The 19,449-nt window shown below is 43.6% G+C and overlaps 1 protein-coding gene across 1 annotated transcript in view; it reads left to right on the forward strand.

Annotated features, from left to right (window-relative positions):
• The window catches only part of LOC126204035 (uncharacterized), a 40,462-nt gene extending 30,780 nt beyond the window's left edge, over nt 1–9,682 (forward strand). Inside the window, exon 4 of the mRNA XM_049938461.1 lies at nt 9,530–9,682. Within this exon, the coding sequence (XP_049794418.1) occupies nt 9,530–9,625 (96 nt within the window). The 3' untranslated portion in view covers nt 9,626–9,682. The remainder of the gene's footprint in view (nt 1–9,529) is intronic.
• Nucleotides 9,683–19,449: the final 9,767 nt, after the last annotated feature.

Consider the following 19,449-nt stretch of genomic DNA (forward strand, 5'->3'; position numbering starts at 1 on the left):
TTCTTTTTTCAAACTTCATCAATAAATTTCTCCCCAGACGCAAAAATTTATTGATGCCTTCCACATAGGTAGTAGTAGCTTTACTGAAAAGAAGTAGAATTTATATTAGTTCATGAAAAGTAGGATAAGAAAGGCGGATAACAATCAGGAAACTAGCAGCAATGAACGTGAGGGAAAGAGTGCTCAAGTGTGGGTGCACTCTGAAATGGAAGCAGTTTACTTAGCATATCACAGTTTGGATTCCAAAAGGACTACTCGACTGAGAATCCTAGTTATGCATTCACTCATCAAACAGTACAAGCCTTAAATAATAATGTATCGCCTCTTGGTATTTTTTATGATTTCTCCAAAGCCTTCATCTGCGTATATCAGGATACTCTCATAGAAAAACTCAAGTTTTGTGTAACTGATGGCTTTACACACAACTGGTTTGAATCCTAATTGACATTTCCACTCAATAATATCGTACGGAATAACTTTATGGGGTAACTCATCACTGAGAAAGGAAGTATTGATTGCACAAAAGCAAGCGATAAGAATAATATGTGGTGCTCTCCCACGGACGTCATGTAGGTACCTCTTCAAAGAACTAGGCATTTCAACTGCGCCGTCACAACACATATTTTGGCAAATGAAGTTCGTCATATACAACTCTTCACAATTTGAGAAGCACAATGATATACATACCTACCATACTATAGGGAAAAATGACATTTATTACCCACTGTTAAAGATGTCAGTGGCTCAGAGAGGAGTTCAATATGCAGCAATAAAATTTTTTGACCATTTGCCCAATAACACAAAATGTCTGACAGGTAGAGAAGCAAAATTTAATCTAATTGATTTCGCTTGGTAAGCTTCTTCTATTCCATTGACGAAATTCTACTTAAAAACTGGCAGCCGGAAAAAACCTTGCTTTCGTTAATGTTAACGCTAGTCATGTATAAATAACCTTTAAACTGACTCGTTCCACATCATTTCGTTCAAATGCTCCCTGCAACTTGTAACTAACTACGAGAAAGAGGAGCATCATACAGAAACTAATGCTAAAGGCCCTTGAATTGTGCGCAGAGTGCAGGACACCTCGTTCCGGAGACAACCAGAAGCAACAGAGAACGAATTTGGGAACGTTTTTGTCCAACCGATGAACACAGCTAGGATGTTATGTAAGCGAAACCTTGAGTTGCAACTATGGTGAGGCGTATATGGAAGGCTACAATAAATTTTCGAATTCGGTAGGCGAAGATTTTGGTGAAGTTGACAAGAGATTCGACCGAAATGGAAAGATATTGTGTTTTAATTACTGCCATCCCTACTCTATTCTTATATCCGTTACAGTCTTCCCTACTAATGAATGAAGCGCAACCACCTACTCTTCGTTGAACCTTTATGCGTGTTCAGTCAATCCTGTCCGGTAAGGATCTCTTACTGCCAGCACTATTCTCGAAGAGGATGGGTTAGAGAGGTATAAGCAGTTTCTTTACTGGTGTAGTTCCGACAAAAGCCGCCGCGGGTTAGCCGAGCTGTCTAGGGCGCTGCAGTAGTGGACTGTGCGGCTGCTCCCGGAGGAGGTTCGACTCCTCCCTCGGGCATGGGTGTGTGTGTTTGTCCTTAGGATAATTTAGGTTATGTAGTGTGTAAGCTTAGGGACTGATGACCTTAGCAGCTAAGTCCCATAAGATTTCACGCACATTTGAACATTTGACAAAAGCCGTCGTCTTCTTTACAACGTTTTCTACACTGAAGCGCTGAAGAAACAGTTATAGGCATGAGTATTTCAAATGGTTCAAATGACTCTGAGCACTATGGGACTCAACTGCTGTGGTCATAAGTCCCCTAGAACTTAGAACTACTTAAACCTAACTAACCTAAGGACATCACACAACACCCAGCCATCACGAGGCAGAGAAAATCCCTGAGCCCGCCGGGAATCGAATCCGGGAACCCGGGCGTGGGAAGCGAGAACGCTACCGCACGACCACGAGATGCGGGCATGAGTATTTCAAATACAGAGATTCGTAAATAGGCAGAATATGGCGCCGCGGTCGGCAATACCTGTACAAGACAAAAAGTGTCTGTCGCAGTTGTTAGATCGGTTACTGCTGCTACAATGTCAGTTTATCAAGATTTAAGTGAGTTTGAACGTGATGTTACAGTCGGCGCACGAGGCGTGGGACACAGCATCTCCGAGATAGAGATGGAGATTTTCCCGTACGACCCTTACACGAGCTTACCGTGAATATCAGGAATTCGGTGAAACGTCAAACCTCTGACATCGCTGCGGCCGGAAAAAGATACTACAAGAACGGAATCAAGAACGACTGAAGAGAATCGTTGAACGTGACAGAAGTGCATCGCTTCCTAAAAATGCTGCAGATTTCAGTGCTAGACCATCAACAAGTGTCAGCGTGCGAAACATTCAACGAAACATCGTCGATGTAGGCTTTCGGAGCCGAAGGCCCACTCTTATACCTTTGATGACTGCACAACACACAACACAAAACTTTACGGCTCGCCTGGGTCCGCCAACACCGAAATTGGACTGTTGATGTCTAGAAACATGATGCCTGTTGTATTGAGCGGATGGACCTGTACGGATATGGAGACAACTCCATGAATTCATGGACCCTGCATGTCAGCGGGGGACTGTTCAAGCTGGTGGAGGCTCTGTAATGGTGTGGGGCGTATGCGGTTGGAGTGATACGGAACCCCTAATACGTCTAGATACGACTCTCACAGGTGACACGTACGTAAGCATCCTGTCTGATCACCTACATCCCTTCATGTCCATTGTGCAATCCGATGGACTTGGCCAATTCCAGGAGGACAATGCGACACTCCACATCTCCAGAATTGGTACAGAGTGGCTTCAGGAACACTCTTCTGAGTTCAAGCACTTCCGCTGGCCACCAAACACCCCTGAAATGAACATTATTGAGCATATCTGGTATGCCCTGCAAAGTGTTTTTTAGAAGTGATCTCCACCCCCTCTTACTCTTACGGATTTATAGACAGCCCTACAGGATTCATGATGTCAGTTCCCTCGAGAGCTATATCAGACATCCGGTCGTGTGGTTCTGGGCGCTACAGTCTGGAACCGAACGACCGCTACGGTGGCAGGTTCGAATCCTGCCTCGGGCATGGATGTGTGTGATGTCCTTAAGTTAGTTAGGTTCTAGGCGACTGATGGCCTCAGAGGTTAAGTCGCATAGTGCTCAGAGCCATTTGAGCCATTTTTATATCAGACATTAAATAAATCCATGCCACCTTATGTTGCGGCACTTTAGCGTGCTCGCAGGGGCTCTACACGATATTACCGGTTTCTTTGCCTCTTTAGTGTTTATGATCTTCCCAATTTTAATTTTTCCTAACAGCAGCCCATATGTGTTCATCTGAATCGACAACAACTAAATTAGCGTTATTTATTATGAAAAAAAATCAATGAAACTTTCTTGGTATGCATGTGTAGGAGCTAACATTGTCTTACTGTTCTAGCTGAATTTCCACCTTCCACCCATTCGGATACCTATAACGGCTTGATCTCGTGTATGCGTCGATAGTCGGTAAACAACGCAACCATTTGCAATAAATCTAGTGGCGTTGTACGACAATCTCTAAATCGTTTGCATAGGTACAGAAAAGCAAAGGGCGAATCATACTTTCTTCTGCAAAAATTTTTGTTTCGCTTGATGAGCTATATCAGTTACTACCTTTAGTGTACTTTCAAACAGTATACCGTGAATATAATCCCGTGGATAAAACGATATTCGGTAGTTATGCATCTTGAATGCCCTTGTGACGAACGATGTCAAAAACGTTCTGGAAATGTAGGAATATTGGGATGAGCTTTAGATGCTCTGTCAATAATACTCTTTACGTTGTCCGAATAGAGAGTCAACTGCGTTTCGCAAGAACGATATTTTCTGAATCCGTGGCAGTTTACGTCAACAGACTGTTTTCTTCGGTGTATCTCATACTGTTTGATCACAATACACGTTACCAAAATCCGACAGCAAATCGGTGTTAATAAGGTTTGGCGAATTATTTCTATTTCCTTTTTTTCTGTGTTTGTTCTCACCTCTGCGGCCGTTCACTCTTTAGACAAAAATTTAAGTGGAGCCAGCGGCAATAAATGATTATTGTATGTTGGATTATTTTTATATCATATTCTGAGAGGATCCTAATTGGTATAGAATATGAATTTGAAGATTTTCCTTTATCGATTTCAATTTTCTTCGATGTACGAGTGGTTATAATTAATGTGAAGCTATTGACAGTGCGTAAGTCGGTTCCGCATTAATTTATTAGAATATTTATCAAGTTTCGTTGTCGGACAATAATTACAGCCCACTCTGGACGTGTGTGCTTAGCTACACTTTAGTCACCAGGCATCTGGGAGATTTACGTAGTCCAATTGTCACGTTCTAAGACTGGGCACAGAGAGATGACGTGGTGCATTAGAGCGCCGTGCGATGAAACTTTGTGAATTAGTCTCTCGTCTCAGCAACAGACAACTGAGCGCATGCCTTGTAAGCACAGCTACGGTCGTTTTTGTGACGTTGATTCGATTGCACGCGTCCAAACTGAAGTATGTCGCAATTGAAACAACAAACAAACATCAAGTTTTGACAGACATTGGGAGTAACCGCTACCGAAAGGTTTTAGGAGGGGCAGGACATCAATAATGTAACAAACATTAAATTTTTCAAAACTTTTGTAGCTCACATCTTCCTGAACAGTTTGATGTATAAAACATATGTATTTGAGAGATCGTAAGGCACGTTATTTGGTATTAAGTGTGCCACACCCCTTTGCATAGCGTTCTTCTGTCTTACGTAAGCGAAGAATATCATCACAGGAATTCTTTATCAACTGTTGTCAAAGAAGCCATCAAACCAATGTACAGGCACTTTGCAAATGAAAACTTATTGAAGAAATGTCTTCATGGCGGTACCTAAAACCAAAATGAAAGTTTTAACCTAAGTGTATGGGAAAGATTACCAAAAACCATTTTTGTGGGACAAAATGCACCTATCACTGGCGTTTATTATGCAGTTTCATGTTTTAATGATGGTGAGCAAAGCAGGAAATATGTTTGAGAGAGAATGGAATTAAGCCCGGAATGAACTGCATCAAAGCTTTGTATGCGATGGACAGAGAGCGCGTAGTGAAAGCAGATAATCATTTTTGGCGGTGATAAAAGCAAGACGAGTGTATCATAGGAAAGTGAAAAGGAAAAAAAACTCATTTAGAAAATTGAAAAGAACCTGCTTATGGTGCTGGACAGTCCAGAATGCCAAATACAAGCAGAAACTTTAACGGCCATTTTCCGAAAAACGCAAATTTCTGTACTTAGGTACATCTAACATCCAGAATAAATATCCTATTACTTTCAAACTTGGTATGCTTATTAAACACAAACTCCTTAATGCAAAACTTTAGAATTTTCCAACTCTATCAAAAACTGTGGTAAAAATTTAGATAATTAACTATAAAATTTGAGTTTTTTCTAAACATGAAGTTTAAAATGTAACAGCTCATTCATTTTTTCATAAATGAAATAAATTCTATTGTTTCATACACCTGTAAGTATGGTTTGTTTACTGTGCAAAATTCATCAAAGAATCTCTCTTACTTATTAAGAAATGTGTACGTATAGCAACAAATGCAGCCGATAGTAAGTGAAAAACATGATGAAATTTCATATGTAAAAAATATTTTGTAATATTTTTGAACTTCCACTGCAATGAGTGTGAATCCTGAATCCTTCCTGTTCATGCTGACAAAGTTTTATGAATTTATTTGTAAAAGTATAGACAGTGGAAATTAAAAAGTCATGTGGTACCTCACCTGCTCCAAGTCGGCCCGTTGACGTCGTACCCCCCTTAATTCGCGCGGCAAGTTCACGGTGACGAAGCATTGAGTCGCAGTGCTGTGTTTAGGGATCAGCGACCTTTTTGGCAAGCGAGAGACTCTTTGGAGGAAGATGTGCGTACACGCCGACCAAAAACGGTTCGAACTGAACGCAAGAACGAGGAGGTTGCGATGTTGGTGCGTTTCAGCCGCTCCCAAAAGGTAGGCGATTTCGCAGCAGCAGTCAGCCGTGACAGGCTGAAGACCTGAGCGCGCCATGTGCTACCCAGTATGGTGTACGCCGCGGTGCGCGGCAACCTGTGTGACACGCAGGTTCTTGCGACTGCCTACTCTCTAGGCGCCGGTAGAAGTAGTATCCCAAAAAGAAAACAGTCTCTAATACAGAAGGCTATATTGCTAATGGCGCTTTTCCAGCGGTTGGCGCGTCTTCAAATTATCTACTAGTAACAAAAATGTTTTTGTTACATTAAAGTACGTGAACCAATCTGGTACCGACAATCATCGAGATTGAGCGAGCAGAGAAATTATTGTACTTTCCTTGAAACAGCGAAAAGCACATTAGCCAAATAAAAGAAGTCTCAATAACGTGAGGTTAAAAAGAAATACTTAATCGTCAAGTCTGGACCAGGTAGACGGCCTAGAACGGCAAGATGAGTAAAGTACACTCCTGGAAATTGAAATAAGAACACCGTGAATTCATTGTCCCAGGAAGGGGAAACTTTATTGACACATTCCTGGGGTCAGATACATCACATGATCACACTGACAGAACCACAGGCACATGACACAGGCAACAGAGCATGCACAATGTCGGCACTAGTACAGTGTATATCCACCTTTCGCAGCAATGCAGGCTGCTATTCTCCCATGGAGACGATCGTAGAGATGCTGGATGTAGTCCTGTGGAACGGCTTGCCATGCCATTTCCACCTGGCGCCTCAGTTGGACCAGCGTTCGTGCTGGACGTGCAGACCGCGTGAGACGACGCTTCATCCAGTCCCAAACATGCTCAATGGGGGACAGATCCGGAGATCTTGCTGGCCAGGGTAGTTGACTTACACCTTCTAGAGCACGTTGGGTGGCACGGGATACATGCGCGCGTGCATTGTCCTGTTGGAACAGCAAGTTCCCTTGCCGGTCTAGGAATGGTAGAACGATGGGTTCGATGACGGTTTGGATGTACCGTGCACTATTCAGTGTCCCCTCGACGATCACCAGTGGTGTACGGCCAGTGTAGGAGATCGCTCACCACACCATGATGCCGGGTGTTGGCCCTGTGTGCCTCAGTCGTATGCAGTCCTGATTGTGGCGCTCACCTGCACGGCGCCAAACACGCATACGACCATCATTGGCACCAAGGCAGAAGCGACTCTCATCGCTGAAGACGACACGTCTCCATTCGTCCCTCCATTCACGCCTGTCGCACAGGAGGCGGGCTGCACGATGTTGGGGCGTGAGCGGAAGACGGCCTAACGGTGTGCGGGACCGTAGCCCAGCTTCATGGAGACGGTTGCGAATGGTCCTCGCCGATACCCCAGGAGCAACAGTGTCCCTAATTTGCTGGGAAGTGGCGGTGCGGTCCCCTACGGCACTGCGTAGGATCCTACGGTCTTGGCGTGCACCCGTGCGTCGCTGCGGTCCGGTCCCAGGTCGACGGGCACGTGCACCTTCCGCCGACCACTGGCGACAACATCGATGTACTGTGGAGACCTCACGCCCCACGTGTTGAGCAATTCGGCGGTACGTCCACCCGGCCTTCCGCATGCCCACTATACGCCCTCGCTCAAAGTCCGTCAACTGCACATACGGTTCACGTCCACGCTGTCGCGGCATGATACCAGTGTTAAAGACTGCGATGGAGCTCCGTATGCCACGGCAAACTGGCTGACTCTGACGGCGGCGGTGCACAAATGCTGCGCAGCTAGCGCCATTCGACTGCCAACACCGCGGTTCCTGGTGTGTCCGCTGTGCCGTGCGTGTGATCATTGCTTGTACAGCCCTCTCGCAGTGTCCGGAGCAAGTATGGTGGGTCTGACACACCGGTGTCAATGTGTTCTTTTTTCCATTTCCAGGAGTGTATATTAAAACGTTAAAATTTAGTATCGAGCTCGGAATCAGTACAAAAACCGCGCAAGAGAAGGAATAATAATAAAACGAAAATAAATGCTCACCAAACTGAAGTGGAAAGCGGAGCGAAGATAGAAAGGCGATCACAAATATATAATACGACATGTGAATAAGAAGTAGAACAGGTCCACGTAAACACCAGAGTGAGTGGATCCTTAGGTAAGCTCAGAGGATCTTGTGAATTCTAAGAAAACGCCGAATGGCGGCGTCGTGAGCAGAGAAGAAGTGTATAGACACACGAACAGAAGAGGAAATGGTTAACAAGAAATACAAGTAATATAATAAAGAATAAACAGATTGAATTTTGCATAGCCAGTGGTAAAGATAAAGGTAAAACTAAAACTCTACATTACTTAAAAAGATGGAATACGCCAAAGAAGGGTAAATGAGTGTATAAAAAGAATGTTATGAAGTAAGCAAAGTTAAATGCTCCAACGCTGCAGCTAACGGTAGCATAAGAAAACTTTTGAATAACAAAGTAAAAATTTTAATGCCAAAAAGGAAGGACAGGGAGAAATAAAGGATAAGAGGGAGATATCAGGGTGGGGGGGGGGGGGGGGGAACTGAAGTCAGAAATGGAGGGAAATACGAAACTGGAAATCATCCGAGTCATGTCACTAGACTGCTATGTATCACACTAAGTGTTTGCTGGAGCCAATGTCACGAATGTCTTATTTTAAAGTTTTACATCGAAATGCTGCAGTATTGGGCTCTCGCCTTCAGTTACGCCTTCGTTCCGTATTTAAACTCTACCTACCACTGTTGAACACGTGAGAGTGAAGTTTCATTTTCTACATTTTTTCCCTGCCAAAGTTGACCATGAAGATGAAGGAGAGCGGTCCTACCAGGGCCTCAAGGAGACGGAAAAGAGATACCTGGGTAAATGAAATGGAGACGTTATGGCCGACTACTATTTTATGCTGATGAGGGATGCTGCTGATGAAGGAAGATAATCAACGAAGAGACGATTCGCGCCACGTTAGACAGAACTCAACGCAATGAATTCAGTGAAGGGACATTAAATTGTCATATATGTCATGTGTTTCTCCAGTAATTGTTAGCACTTTTAAGTGAACATGTACCATTGTCTATTTTAATGCAGTGTGTGGTGATCCTACAAAAGGTTACAAGATAAGTAATTTATTATTAATGCAATCAAAAATATTCTGCGTTAGAAAGAAAAATATGATTTCAGCTGAAACGTCAGATCTCATCTTTACAGAAATGTGACGTGATACAGAAAAATCAAAATAAGATTTGAAATCTGAATGGAGAATAATTTAAATACCACTATAGAGTCACAAAACATCGTTCCAAAAGTTATAAAATGTAGAATAGCGTAATGGATTTAATTTTTTGTTTCATTTGCATATCTCCTGGCAGGTTCAGTCATTTCAGTTCCCCGTATGTCGAGTGGTAAATTATGGTGAACAGCGATAAGAAACACTTGTAAAAATTGAAAAAGTACATAATTAAAGATTGCTTCTTTAGTGCATTGCTGCCTAAAACTGACACCTTTATGTTCCAGGTAGCGGTGGGGGTACTATACTGGTGTGACCTCTATGTGATGCCCAGGTCAGCTGCCCATGGAGCCTTACTGAGCAGTGATCTACTCCTTCAATAGTGTTAAAATTTTAATGTATACCTAACAAATGGCTACAAACAAAATTTGATATACTCAGTTTTGATCAAAGTTATTTGAAAAACACTTTCATAAAATGTAGTGAGCAGTTAAAATGTATTCTTTCTTCCCAATTCTGATTCTCTATACTTTTGGATTTGCATCAGTTCTCAGCAAATTGATTTGAAGTACGCGGCATACGGAAGATGGTTCAAATGGCTCTGAGCACTATGGGACTTAACTGCTGTGGTCATGAGTCCCCTAGAACTTAGAACTACTTAAACCTAACTAACCTAAGGACAGCACACACATCCATGCCCGAGGCAGCATTCGAACCTGCGACCGTAGCGGTCGCGCGGTTCCAAACTGTAGCGCCTAGAACCGCTCGGCCACTTCGGCCGGCATACGGATGACAGTAGCAGTGTCGTAAAAGTGGGTAAACAGTGATACTGTACAATGAAAGTGACTAATTTTCTTTGGAAATAGCACTGTTTTCAAATAATGACAGATAAATATTATATATTCATCATTTTGTTTTGTTGCTCTAGCATTAGTTATTGGACTTCGGGTCCGAGTATTATGCAAACAACTGTTTCTTTATATAAACCCAAACGTGTTTCACTACCTACTTACCACCTTCAGCGCCTCCTTTTATTCCGTTTTGTAACACGTAAAAATGTTTGAGGTAATAATTACTCTAATGTAATAAGGTTGGGTTCAATGTGTTAGTGGCAAAGTGCCAGTCTGCAAATTTAAAGGTGTCCGTTCGATCCCCGATCAGTCATAAGATTTTTAACAGTCACATCTTTAAACTCTGGCAATATTTGTTGATCTGAAAGAATCTGGGTTGCACAGTTGTTCAGAATCCACGTTAAACTGTAGGTCGTCATATAGCTGACTAGATAAGTTGTCTGTTCAAAGGCCGGTGGAAGACAATGGCATACCACCTCCAAGATGACGCTGCCTACGATAATACTGTGACCTACAAAACACTCACTGAATTCATAACTGATTTGCTTAAATGAAATTACGTGTAAAAACTGTTCGCGTCTGCTGTTTTTATTACCTTAAATTTTCAACGTTGTTCATTTCTGTAGGACCCTCTTTATATTACTGTGCCTTGTTAGCTTGTCATCTGAGTTTACATGATAATATTGTGAGTTTGGTTGGCGAACTGACAAATAACTTCACCCAAAAATTTCTTTCTTGTTGCACGAGATAACTTTTTACGAATATATTTTACTCTTTCTTATACACTGATGGTTTCTACACTGCAGGAAAAAGCTCGCAACACTAAAACGTAATTAACGTAGAGCAATGAAATTTCGGGATTACATTTGTGTAGGTAACGTTGCAAGATGACAGGTTAATGAAAGGGCGAGTTAAGCCTTTACAATTGTGATATGCTAATACACGAATATCCGGTGGCTGGCCGCTGTGGCCTAGTAGTTCTAGGCGCCTCAGTCCCGAACCGCCCAGCTGCTACGGTCGCAGGTTCGAATCCTGCCTCGGGCATTGATGTGTGTGATGTCCTTATGTTAATTAGGTTTAAGTAGTTCTAAGTCTAGCGGACTGATGACCTCAGATGTTAAGTCCTGTAGTGCTTAGAGCCATTGAACCATTTTTGAATAACCGGTCTAATCGCCAGAATATTGAATGCAGGCATACAACCGTGCACGCATTGTGCTGTACAGGTGTCGGATGTCATTTTGTGGGATGGTGTTCCACGACTGTTGCACTTGATCTGTCAGTACATGGACGGTTAATGCTGTTTGTGGATGACGCTGGAGTTTTCGTCCGATGATGTGACATACGTGAGCGATTGGAGACAAATCTGGTGATCGAGCAGGTCAAGGCAACATGTAGACTGCCTGTATAGGAAGCTGGGCTGCGACAACGGTATGTGGATGAGCGTTATCTTGTTGGAAATCATGTCGTGGAATTTTGTTCATGAATGGCACCACGACAGAGCAAAATCACCAGACTGACTTACAAATTTGCAGCCACGGCACGTGGGATACGATACTGCTACTGCTGTGATACGAAATAGCACGCCAGATCATAACTCCAGTGTGTCTAGCACGCAGACATGTTGGTTGGAGGCTCTCAACTGGTCTCCATCTAACCAACACACGGCCATCACTGGCAGCGAAGCAGAACCAGCTTCCATCAGAAAACGCAACAGACCTCCAACCTACCCTACAATAAGCTCCCACTTAAGATTACTGAAGGCGCAAGTGGCGGTGGTCGGTGGCGGTGTAATGCACGCTACAGGGCATCTGGCTCAGAGCTGTCCTTGAAGTAACCCATTTGTACCAGTTCGTTGTGTCACTGTGGCGCCAGCTGCTGCTCAGATTGCTGTTGCCGATGATCTACGATGCGCCAAACACGATTGTTTTCTCTCTCCCTAGTACCACGTGGCCATCCGGAGACTGGTGTTGTGACCATACATTTTCATGACTTCGGCGTCCAGCAGTCCTGAACAGTGGTGACATTCTGGCTAAGTCTTTTTTTTGCAGTATCGCAGGAGGAATGTCCATCTTCTCGTAGCCTTATTACACGACTTGGTTCGGATTCAGTAAAATGTTAATAATGGCGTCTTTCTCGCTCTGAAGACTTTCTTGAATACCATCAACTGACCACGTCCAATCTGAAAGGCAACCAACACTCACGACCGTTACAGCGTGTATTTAAAGGAAAACTGATTTGCACCCTCATAGTGTCACTACTAGCGCCAGTCTTATGCGACTGGCGCGATATATGGATATACATCCAACTTTTACGTGGCACAGATCCTTCTTCGTCCTGCAGTTCTTTTCCGGCTGAAGTCAGCATTCTCATCCGTCGTGAAGATGCTAAGACAAGCACAGTATATGTTTTTGCAGAACTCACATTGAATTTATACATTTTCTGTTCACAAAACACAGTGTTTATGTTCTTACTATGTCCAGTCCCTGTTGGTGTTCACTTGTTTTTCTATCATTGGCGGCGTCCAGTTTCTACGCCTTCCTTGTCCTATTCTCAAGGATTCTTTGACTCAGTCCACATTCCTGAAGGCTTCTCCTTCTAAATGGATACACAGAACACGATGAGTGAATGAACCTATAGGAGCTGGGTTGTTTATCTAATGTCATCTGCATAGTCCCCACGGGATACCTACGTAGGTGGCTGCGTAATATTCATAGCCTCTGATCTGTGTGGCTGTGTTTGAGGTATTTCAGTCAGGTTCGTGCGAGCCGTGTACCATCTTTCGTTGAGAGAATGCCGTTTAACATTTTTCGAGTTTTCTGACAGGTTCTCTCGCCAACTGAGCAAGTCAGGCTATTATTCCTGTATATCCGATGACCTCAAGTAGTCCAACATGGTAAGGTCCTTATTACATTCCACAGTGTTCAGGTATGGTTATCGAAACTGTTTTTCACACTGTCTCTTTTTAGTAGGCGCAAGCACATTGCCACAACGGACGTCGACTAGCCAAACTTTCACAGAGTGAACTATAATACACATACTCTATTATCGAATACAGAAGCAAAGGCGATGGCGACACCTTGTAAGACATTCTTTTACCTTAACCTAAATTTATTTTTCGTATGTGAGTCATGTTTTCAACGACCGCATTTTAGGATCTCTATAAGAAATATTTCAAATGCCCCAACGTTTTGCCATGCATTGAGATTCTAGAACAATTAAAGATTATACAAGGGTCACTCCAAAAGAAATGCACACTATTTTTTTTAAATACATATTTTATTCTACATGTTTGAAAGTTTTACAGTGTGTAGATACATCCTTTAGGAACAATATTTTAATTTCTCCACATAATTTCCATCCCTCTCAACTGCCTTACGCCATCTTGGAACCAGCGCCTGTATACCCGCACGGTAAGATTCTGGACCAACCTGTTGGAGCCACTCTTTGGCAGCGAGCAAAAGGGAGTCATCATCTTCAAACCTTGTTCCACGAAGAGAGTCTTTCAGTTTCCCAAAGAGATGATAGAACCAGGTCAGGACTGTAAGGCGGGTGTTTCAGTGTTGTCCATCCGATTTTTGTCATTGAATTGCTTCCATGGTTTTTTGACTGACATGTGGCCGTGCATTGTCGTGCAACAGCAAAACATGTGGTCGAACACGACTCAGTCGAGCTTGAAGTTTCTTCAGTGTCGTCACATATGCATCAGAATTTATGGTGGTTCCACCTCGCATGATGTCCACAAGCAAGAGTCCTTCGGAATCGAAAAACACCGTAGCCATAACTTTTCCAGCAGAAGGTGTCGTTTTGAATTTTTTTTCTTTGGGTGAATTTGCATGATGGCACTCCATTGATTGCCTCTTCGTCTCTGGTGAAAAGTGATGGAGCCATGTTTCATCACATGTCACAATTCTTCCAAGAAATTCATCTCCTCATCTCCACCATTCTCGTACTGTTCCAAAATTTCGCTGCATACCGTTTTTCTTGTTTCTTTGTGAGCCACCGTCAACATCCTGGGAACTCACTTGGCACAAACCTTTTTTAATGCCAACACTTTCAGTATTCTGCAAACACTTCCTTCCCCTATTCCGGCGTAGAGTGAAAATTCGTTCACTGTGATGCGTCTGCCAGCAGTCACCAATTCGTTAACTCTCTGCACATTGTCTGGAGTGTGTGCAGTACGAGGCCGGCCGCTGCGAGGACAATCCTCAATACTGCCGTGCCCGCTTTCATCACGTAACCTGCTCGCCCACCGACTAACTGTACTGCGACCGACAGCAGCATCTTCATACACCTTTTTCAACCTCTTGTGGATGTTTCCAACTGTCTCGTTTTCACAGCACAGGAATTCCATGACAGCACATGGCTTCTGACGAACGTCAAGTGTAGCAGCCATCTTGAAGACATGCTGTGACGGCGCCACTCACGGAAACAGGTTGAACTAAGTTTGAAAACAAGCGGGAAGGATGTTTCTACACACTGTAAAACTTTCACACATGCAGAATGAAAACTGTATTTTTACAAAAGTAGTGTGCATTTCTTTTGGAGTGACCCTCGTAATAGGGCAATAGGTGCAATTGGGGAACTACTATTTTGATTAATTTTAAAACTGTATAATGTCTGGACGCGGGGATACGTTCTGCAGTACACAGTTAACGCTGTGAATGCCCCGAGGTCACCGGCGGACACGGCAGAGATAGGCACCTAACGCCATGTGAGCGAGGCGGTCCACTCTCTCCACTTTGTTTAGCGGAGCTCCTTGTGAGCCCCAGATTCCTAAATAATCGAAATGGCATGCATAAACAGCTTCAAATGTCTAAACAATTTACAAATGAGTTACTGTGTTAAATATTTGACTTTAAGAATGTAAAACGAAAAAAGTTTAGGAAAGGTTTGAAGTTATTCTTGAAATTTACTGGAAGTCGCTTAGTGCTGTCATTATGAAACACTTGATGAATACAGTATCCATTTCAAGCAAAATCTAGATTTTTCGCGCATCTCAGAGTTTATAGTGCCATATCTCCTGAACTTTGTGCCGTACAATGATGTGATTTTGTGGGTACATCCTGGGGTATAAATCGCTACTGCCTGCAAAGTCTTTTGCGAACGGAATCGGTAGTAAAGAAGTGACGCGTTAAAACGTCGTGTCTGTTGGTGAAGTTTGACCAACAGCAAAAATGTACTATGCAACAAACATCCTTCCGTTCATCATTTTATGGACGGTATGGACGATAAAATGTTTCATTAAGAGTTGAAATTACGTCTAAGGTTTTTTGGAAGTCGCTAAGTGTAATCATTCTCAAATACTCGATAAATAACATGCCCAACTGCGCACCATCACCTACACTGCCTCAAGACAAACAGTTTCCAATTGTAGCACTTGTCTTATTACTTCAAAAATTCAACATAAGACTGTACGTCTTAATGAGTACATTGTGACAACATTTTAATTTAACTACGCGAAATACAGACAATAAAATTTTCGTTGACATTGGTAGCCTTTAGATAGACAACCTGCAGTTGGTAGCTGATTCTTGGTTCCACGATTTTCGCTTATACGAGGGGCAGTCAAATGAAAACGAGAAAGATGAAAAAATGTAGGTAAGCTGCTAATTATTTCAAAATTAACGACCATAACAGTTAATACATTGCCGACCGGAGTGGCAGAGTGGTTCTAGGCGCTACAGTCTGGAACCGCGAGACCGCTACGGACGCTGGTTCGAATCCTGCCTCGGGCATGGATGCGTGTGATGTCCTTAGGTTAGTTTGGTTAAAGTAGTTCTACGTTCTAGGGGACTGATGACCTCAGCTGTTAAGTCCCATAGTGCTCAGAGCCATTTGAAGCATTTTTTAGTTAATACATTACTGGCCATTAAAATTGCTACACCACGAAAATGACGTGATACAGACTTGAAATTTAAGCGACAGGAAGAAGATGCTGTGATTTACAAATGATTAGCTTTTCAGAGAATTCACGCAAGGCAGGCGCCGGTGGCGACACCCACAACGTGCTGACATGAGGAAAGTTTCCAAACGATTTCTCATACACAAACAGCAGATGACCGGCGTTGCCTGGTGAAATGTTGTTGTGATGCCTCGTGTAAGGAGGAGAAATACGTTTCCGACTTCGATAAAGGTCGGATTGTAGCCTGTATCGACTGCGGTTTATCGTATCGCGACATTGCTGCTCGCGCTGTTCGAGATCCAATGACTGTTAGCAGAATATGGAATCGGTGGGTTCTGGAGGGTAATACGGAACGCCGTGCTGCATCCCAACGGCCTCCTATCACTAGCAGCCGAGATGACAGGCATCTTATCCGCATGGCTGTAACCTGATCGTGGAGCCACGTCTCGATCCCTGAGTCAACAGATGCGGACGTTTGCAAGACAACAACCATCTGCACGAACAGTTCGACGACGTTTGCAGCAGCATGGACTATCAGCTCGGAGACCATGGCTGCGGTTACCCTTGACGCTGCATCACAATCAGGAGCGCCTGCGATGGTGTAACCAACGACGAACCTTGGTGGACGAATGACAAAACGTCACTTTTTTCCGATGAATCCAGGTTCTGTTTACAGCATCATGATGGTCGCATCCGTGTATGGCGACATCGCGGTGAACGCACATTGGAAGCGTGTATTCGTCATCGTCGTAGTGGCGTATCACCCGGCGTGATGGTATGGGGTGCCATTGGTTACACGTCTCGGTCACCTCTTGATCGCATTGACGGCACTTTGAACAGTGGATGTTACATTTCAGATGTGTTACGACCCGTGGCTCTACCCTTCTTTCTATCCCTGCGAAACTGAACATTTCAGCAGGATAATGCACGACCGCATGTTACAGGTCCTGTACAGGCCTTTCTCGTTAAAGAAAATGTGCGACTGCTGCCCTGGCCAGCACATTCTCCAGATCTCTCACCAATTGAAAACGTCTGGTCAATGGTGGCCGAGCAACTGGCTCGCCACAATACGCCAGTCACTACTCTTGATGAACTGTGGTATGGTGTTGAAGATGCATGGGCAGCTGTACCTGTACACGCCATCCAAGCTCTGTTTGACTCAATGCCCAGGCGTATCAAGGCCGTTATTACGGCAAGACGTGGTTGTTCTGGGTACTGATTTCTCAGGATCTGTGCACCCAAATTCCGTGAAAATGTAATCACATGTCAGTTCTAGTATAATATATTTGTCCAATACCCGTTTATCACCTGCATTTCTTGTTGGTGTAGCAATTTTAATGGCCAGTAGCGTACATTTTTGAGCCGTGCCCGTGGTCTAGGGGTAGCGTCTTTGATTCATAATCAAAACGTCTTCGGTCCCGGGTTTGATCCCCGCCACTGCGTAAATTTTGATAAATAATGAGCATTGGCGGCCGAAGACTTCCGGCATAAGAAGTCAGCCTCATTCTGCAAACGGCCTTGTCAAAGAGGGCGGAGGAGCGGATAGAGGTTCAGGGCACTCTCTTGTCCTAGGGGTGGGAAATTGCCACTAAAGGCGGAAGAATCAGATATGATCAACGACATGAGGATGCAGAAGGCAATGGAAACCACTGTATTAAAGACACGTAACGTGTATCCACAGGATATGTGGCCTGTAATTGAAGAAGTGTCATGATGATCTCTCCATCGGCAAAAGATTCCGGAATAGTCCCCCATTCGGATCTCCGGGCGGGGACTGCCAAGGGGGAGGTTACTATGAGAAAAAGATTGAATAATCAACGAAAGGATAACGTTCTACGAGTCGGGGCGTGGAATGTCAGAAGCTTGAACGTGGTAGGGAAACTAGAAAATCTGAAAAGGGAAATGCAAAGGCTCAATCTAGATATAGTAGGGGTCAGTGAAGTGAAGTGGAAGGAAGACAAGGGTTTCTGGTCAGATGAGTATCGGGTAATATCAACAGCTGCAGAAAATGGTATAACAGGTGTAGGATTCGTTATGAATAGGAAGGTAGGGCAGAGGGTGTGTTACTGTGAACAGTTCAGTGACTGGGTTGTTCTAATCAGAATCGACAGCAGACCAACACCGACAACGATAGTTCAGGTATACATGCCAACGTCGCAAGCTGAAGATGAACAGATAGAGAAAGTGTATGAGGATATTGAAAGGGTAATGCAGTATGCAAAGGAGGACGAAACTCTAATAGTCATGGGCGACTGGAATGCAGTTGTAGGGGAAGGAGTAGAAGAAAAGGTTACAGGAGAATATGGGCTTGGGACAAGGAATGAAAGAGGAGAAAGACTAATTGAGTTCTGTAACAAGTTTCAGCTAGTAATGGCAAATACCCTGTTCAGAATCACAAGAGGAGGAGGTATACTTGGAAAAGGCTGGGAGATACGGGAAGATTTCAATTGGATTATATCATGATCAGACAGAGATTCCGAAATCAGATACTGGATTGTAAGGCGTACCCAGGAGCAGGTATAGACTCAGATCACAATATAGTAGTGATGAAGAGTAGGCTGAAGTTCAAGACATTAGTGAGGAAGAATCAATACGGAAAGAAGTGGGTACGGAAGTACTAAGGAAAGAAGACGAATGGACATCTCTAAAAAGGGCCATCACAGAAGTTGGGAAGGAAAACATAGGTACAAAGAAGGTAGCTGCGAAGAAACCATGGGTAACAGAAGAAATGGCTCTGAGCACTATGGGACTTAACAGCTGTGGTCATCAGTCCCCTAGAACTTAGAACTACTTAAACCTAACTAACCTAAGGACATCACATACATACATGCCCGAGGCAGGATTCGAACCTGCGACTGTAGCAGTCGCGCGGTTCCGAACTGCGCGCCTAGAACCGCGAGACCACTGCGGCCGGCAACAGAAGAAATACTTTAGTTGATTGATGAAAGGAGGAAGTACAAACATGTTCCGGGAAAATTAGGAATACAGAAATACAAGTCGCTGAGGAATGAAATAAATAGGAAGTGCAGGGAAGCTAAGACGAAATGGCTGCAGGAAAAATGTGAAGGCATCTAAAAAGATATGATTGTCGGAAGGACAGACTCAGCATACAGGAAAGTCAAAACAACCTTTGGTGACATTAAAAGCAACGGTGATAACATTAAGAGTGCAACGGGAATTCCACTGTTAAATGCAGAGGAGAGAGCAGATAGGTGGAAAGAATACATTGGGAGCCTCTATGAGGGTGAAGATTTGTCTGATGTGATAGAAGAAGAAACAGGAGTCGATTTAGAAGAGATAGGGGATCCAGTATTAGAATCGGAATTTAAAAGAGCTTTGGAGGACTTACGGTCAAATAAGGCAGAAGGGATAGATAAAATTCCCTCAGAATTTCTAAAATCATTGGGGGAAGTGACAACAAAACGACTATTCACGTTGGTGTGTAGAATATATG

The sequence above is a fragment of the Schistocerca nitens genome, chromosome 9 (genome assembly GCF_023898315.1).
Source record: "Schistocerca nitens isolate TAMUIC-IGC-003100 chromosome 9, iqSchNite1.1, whole genome shotgun sequence".
In the NCBI taxonomy this organism is placed as follows: Eukaryota; Metazoa; Arthropoda; class Insecta; order Orthoptera; family Acrididae; genus Schistocerca; species Schistocerca nitens.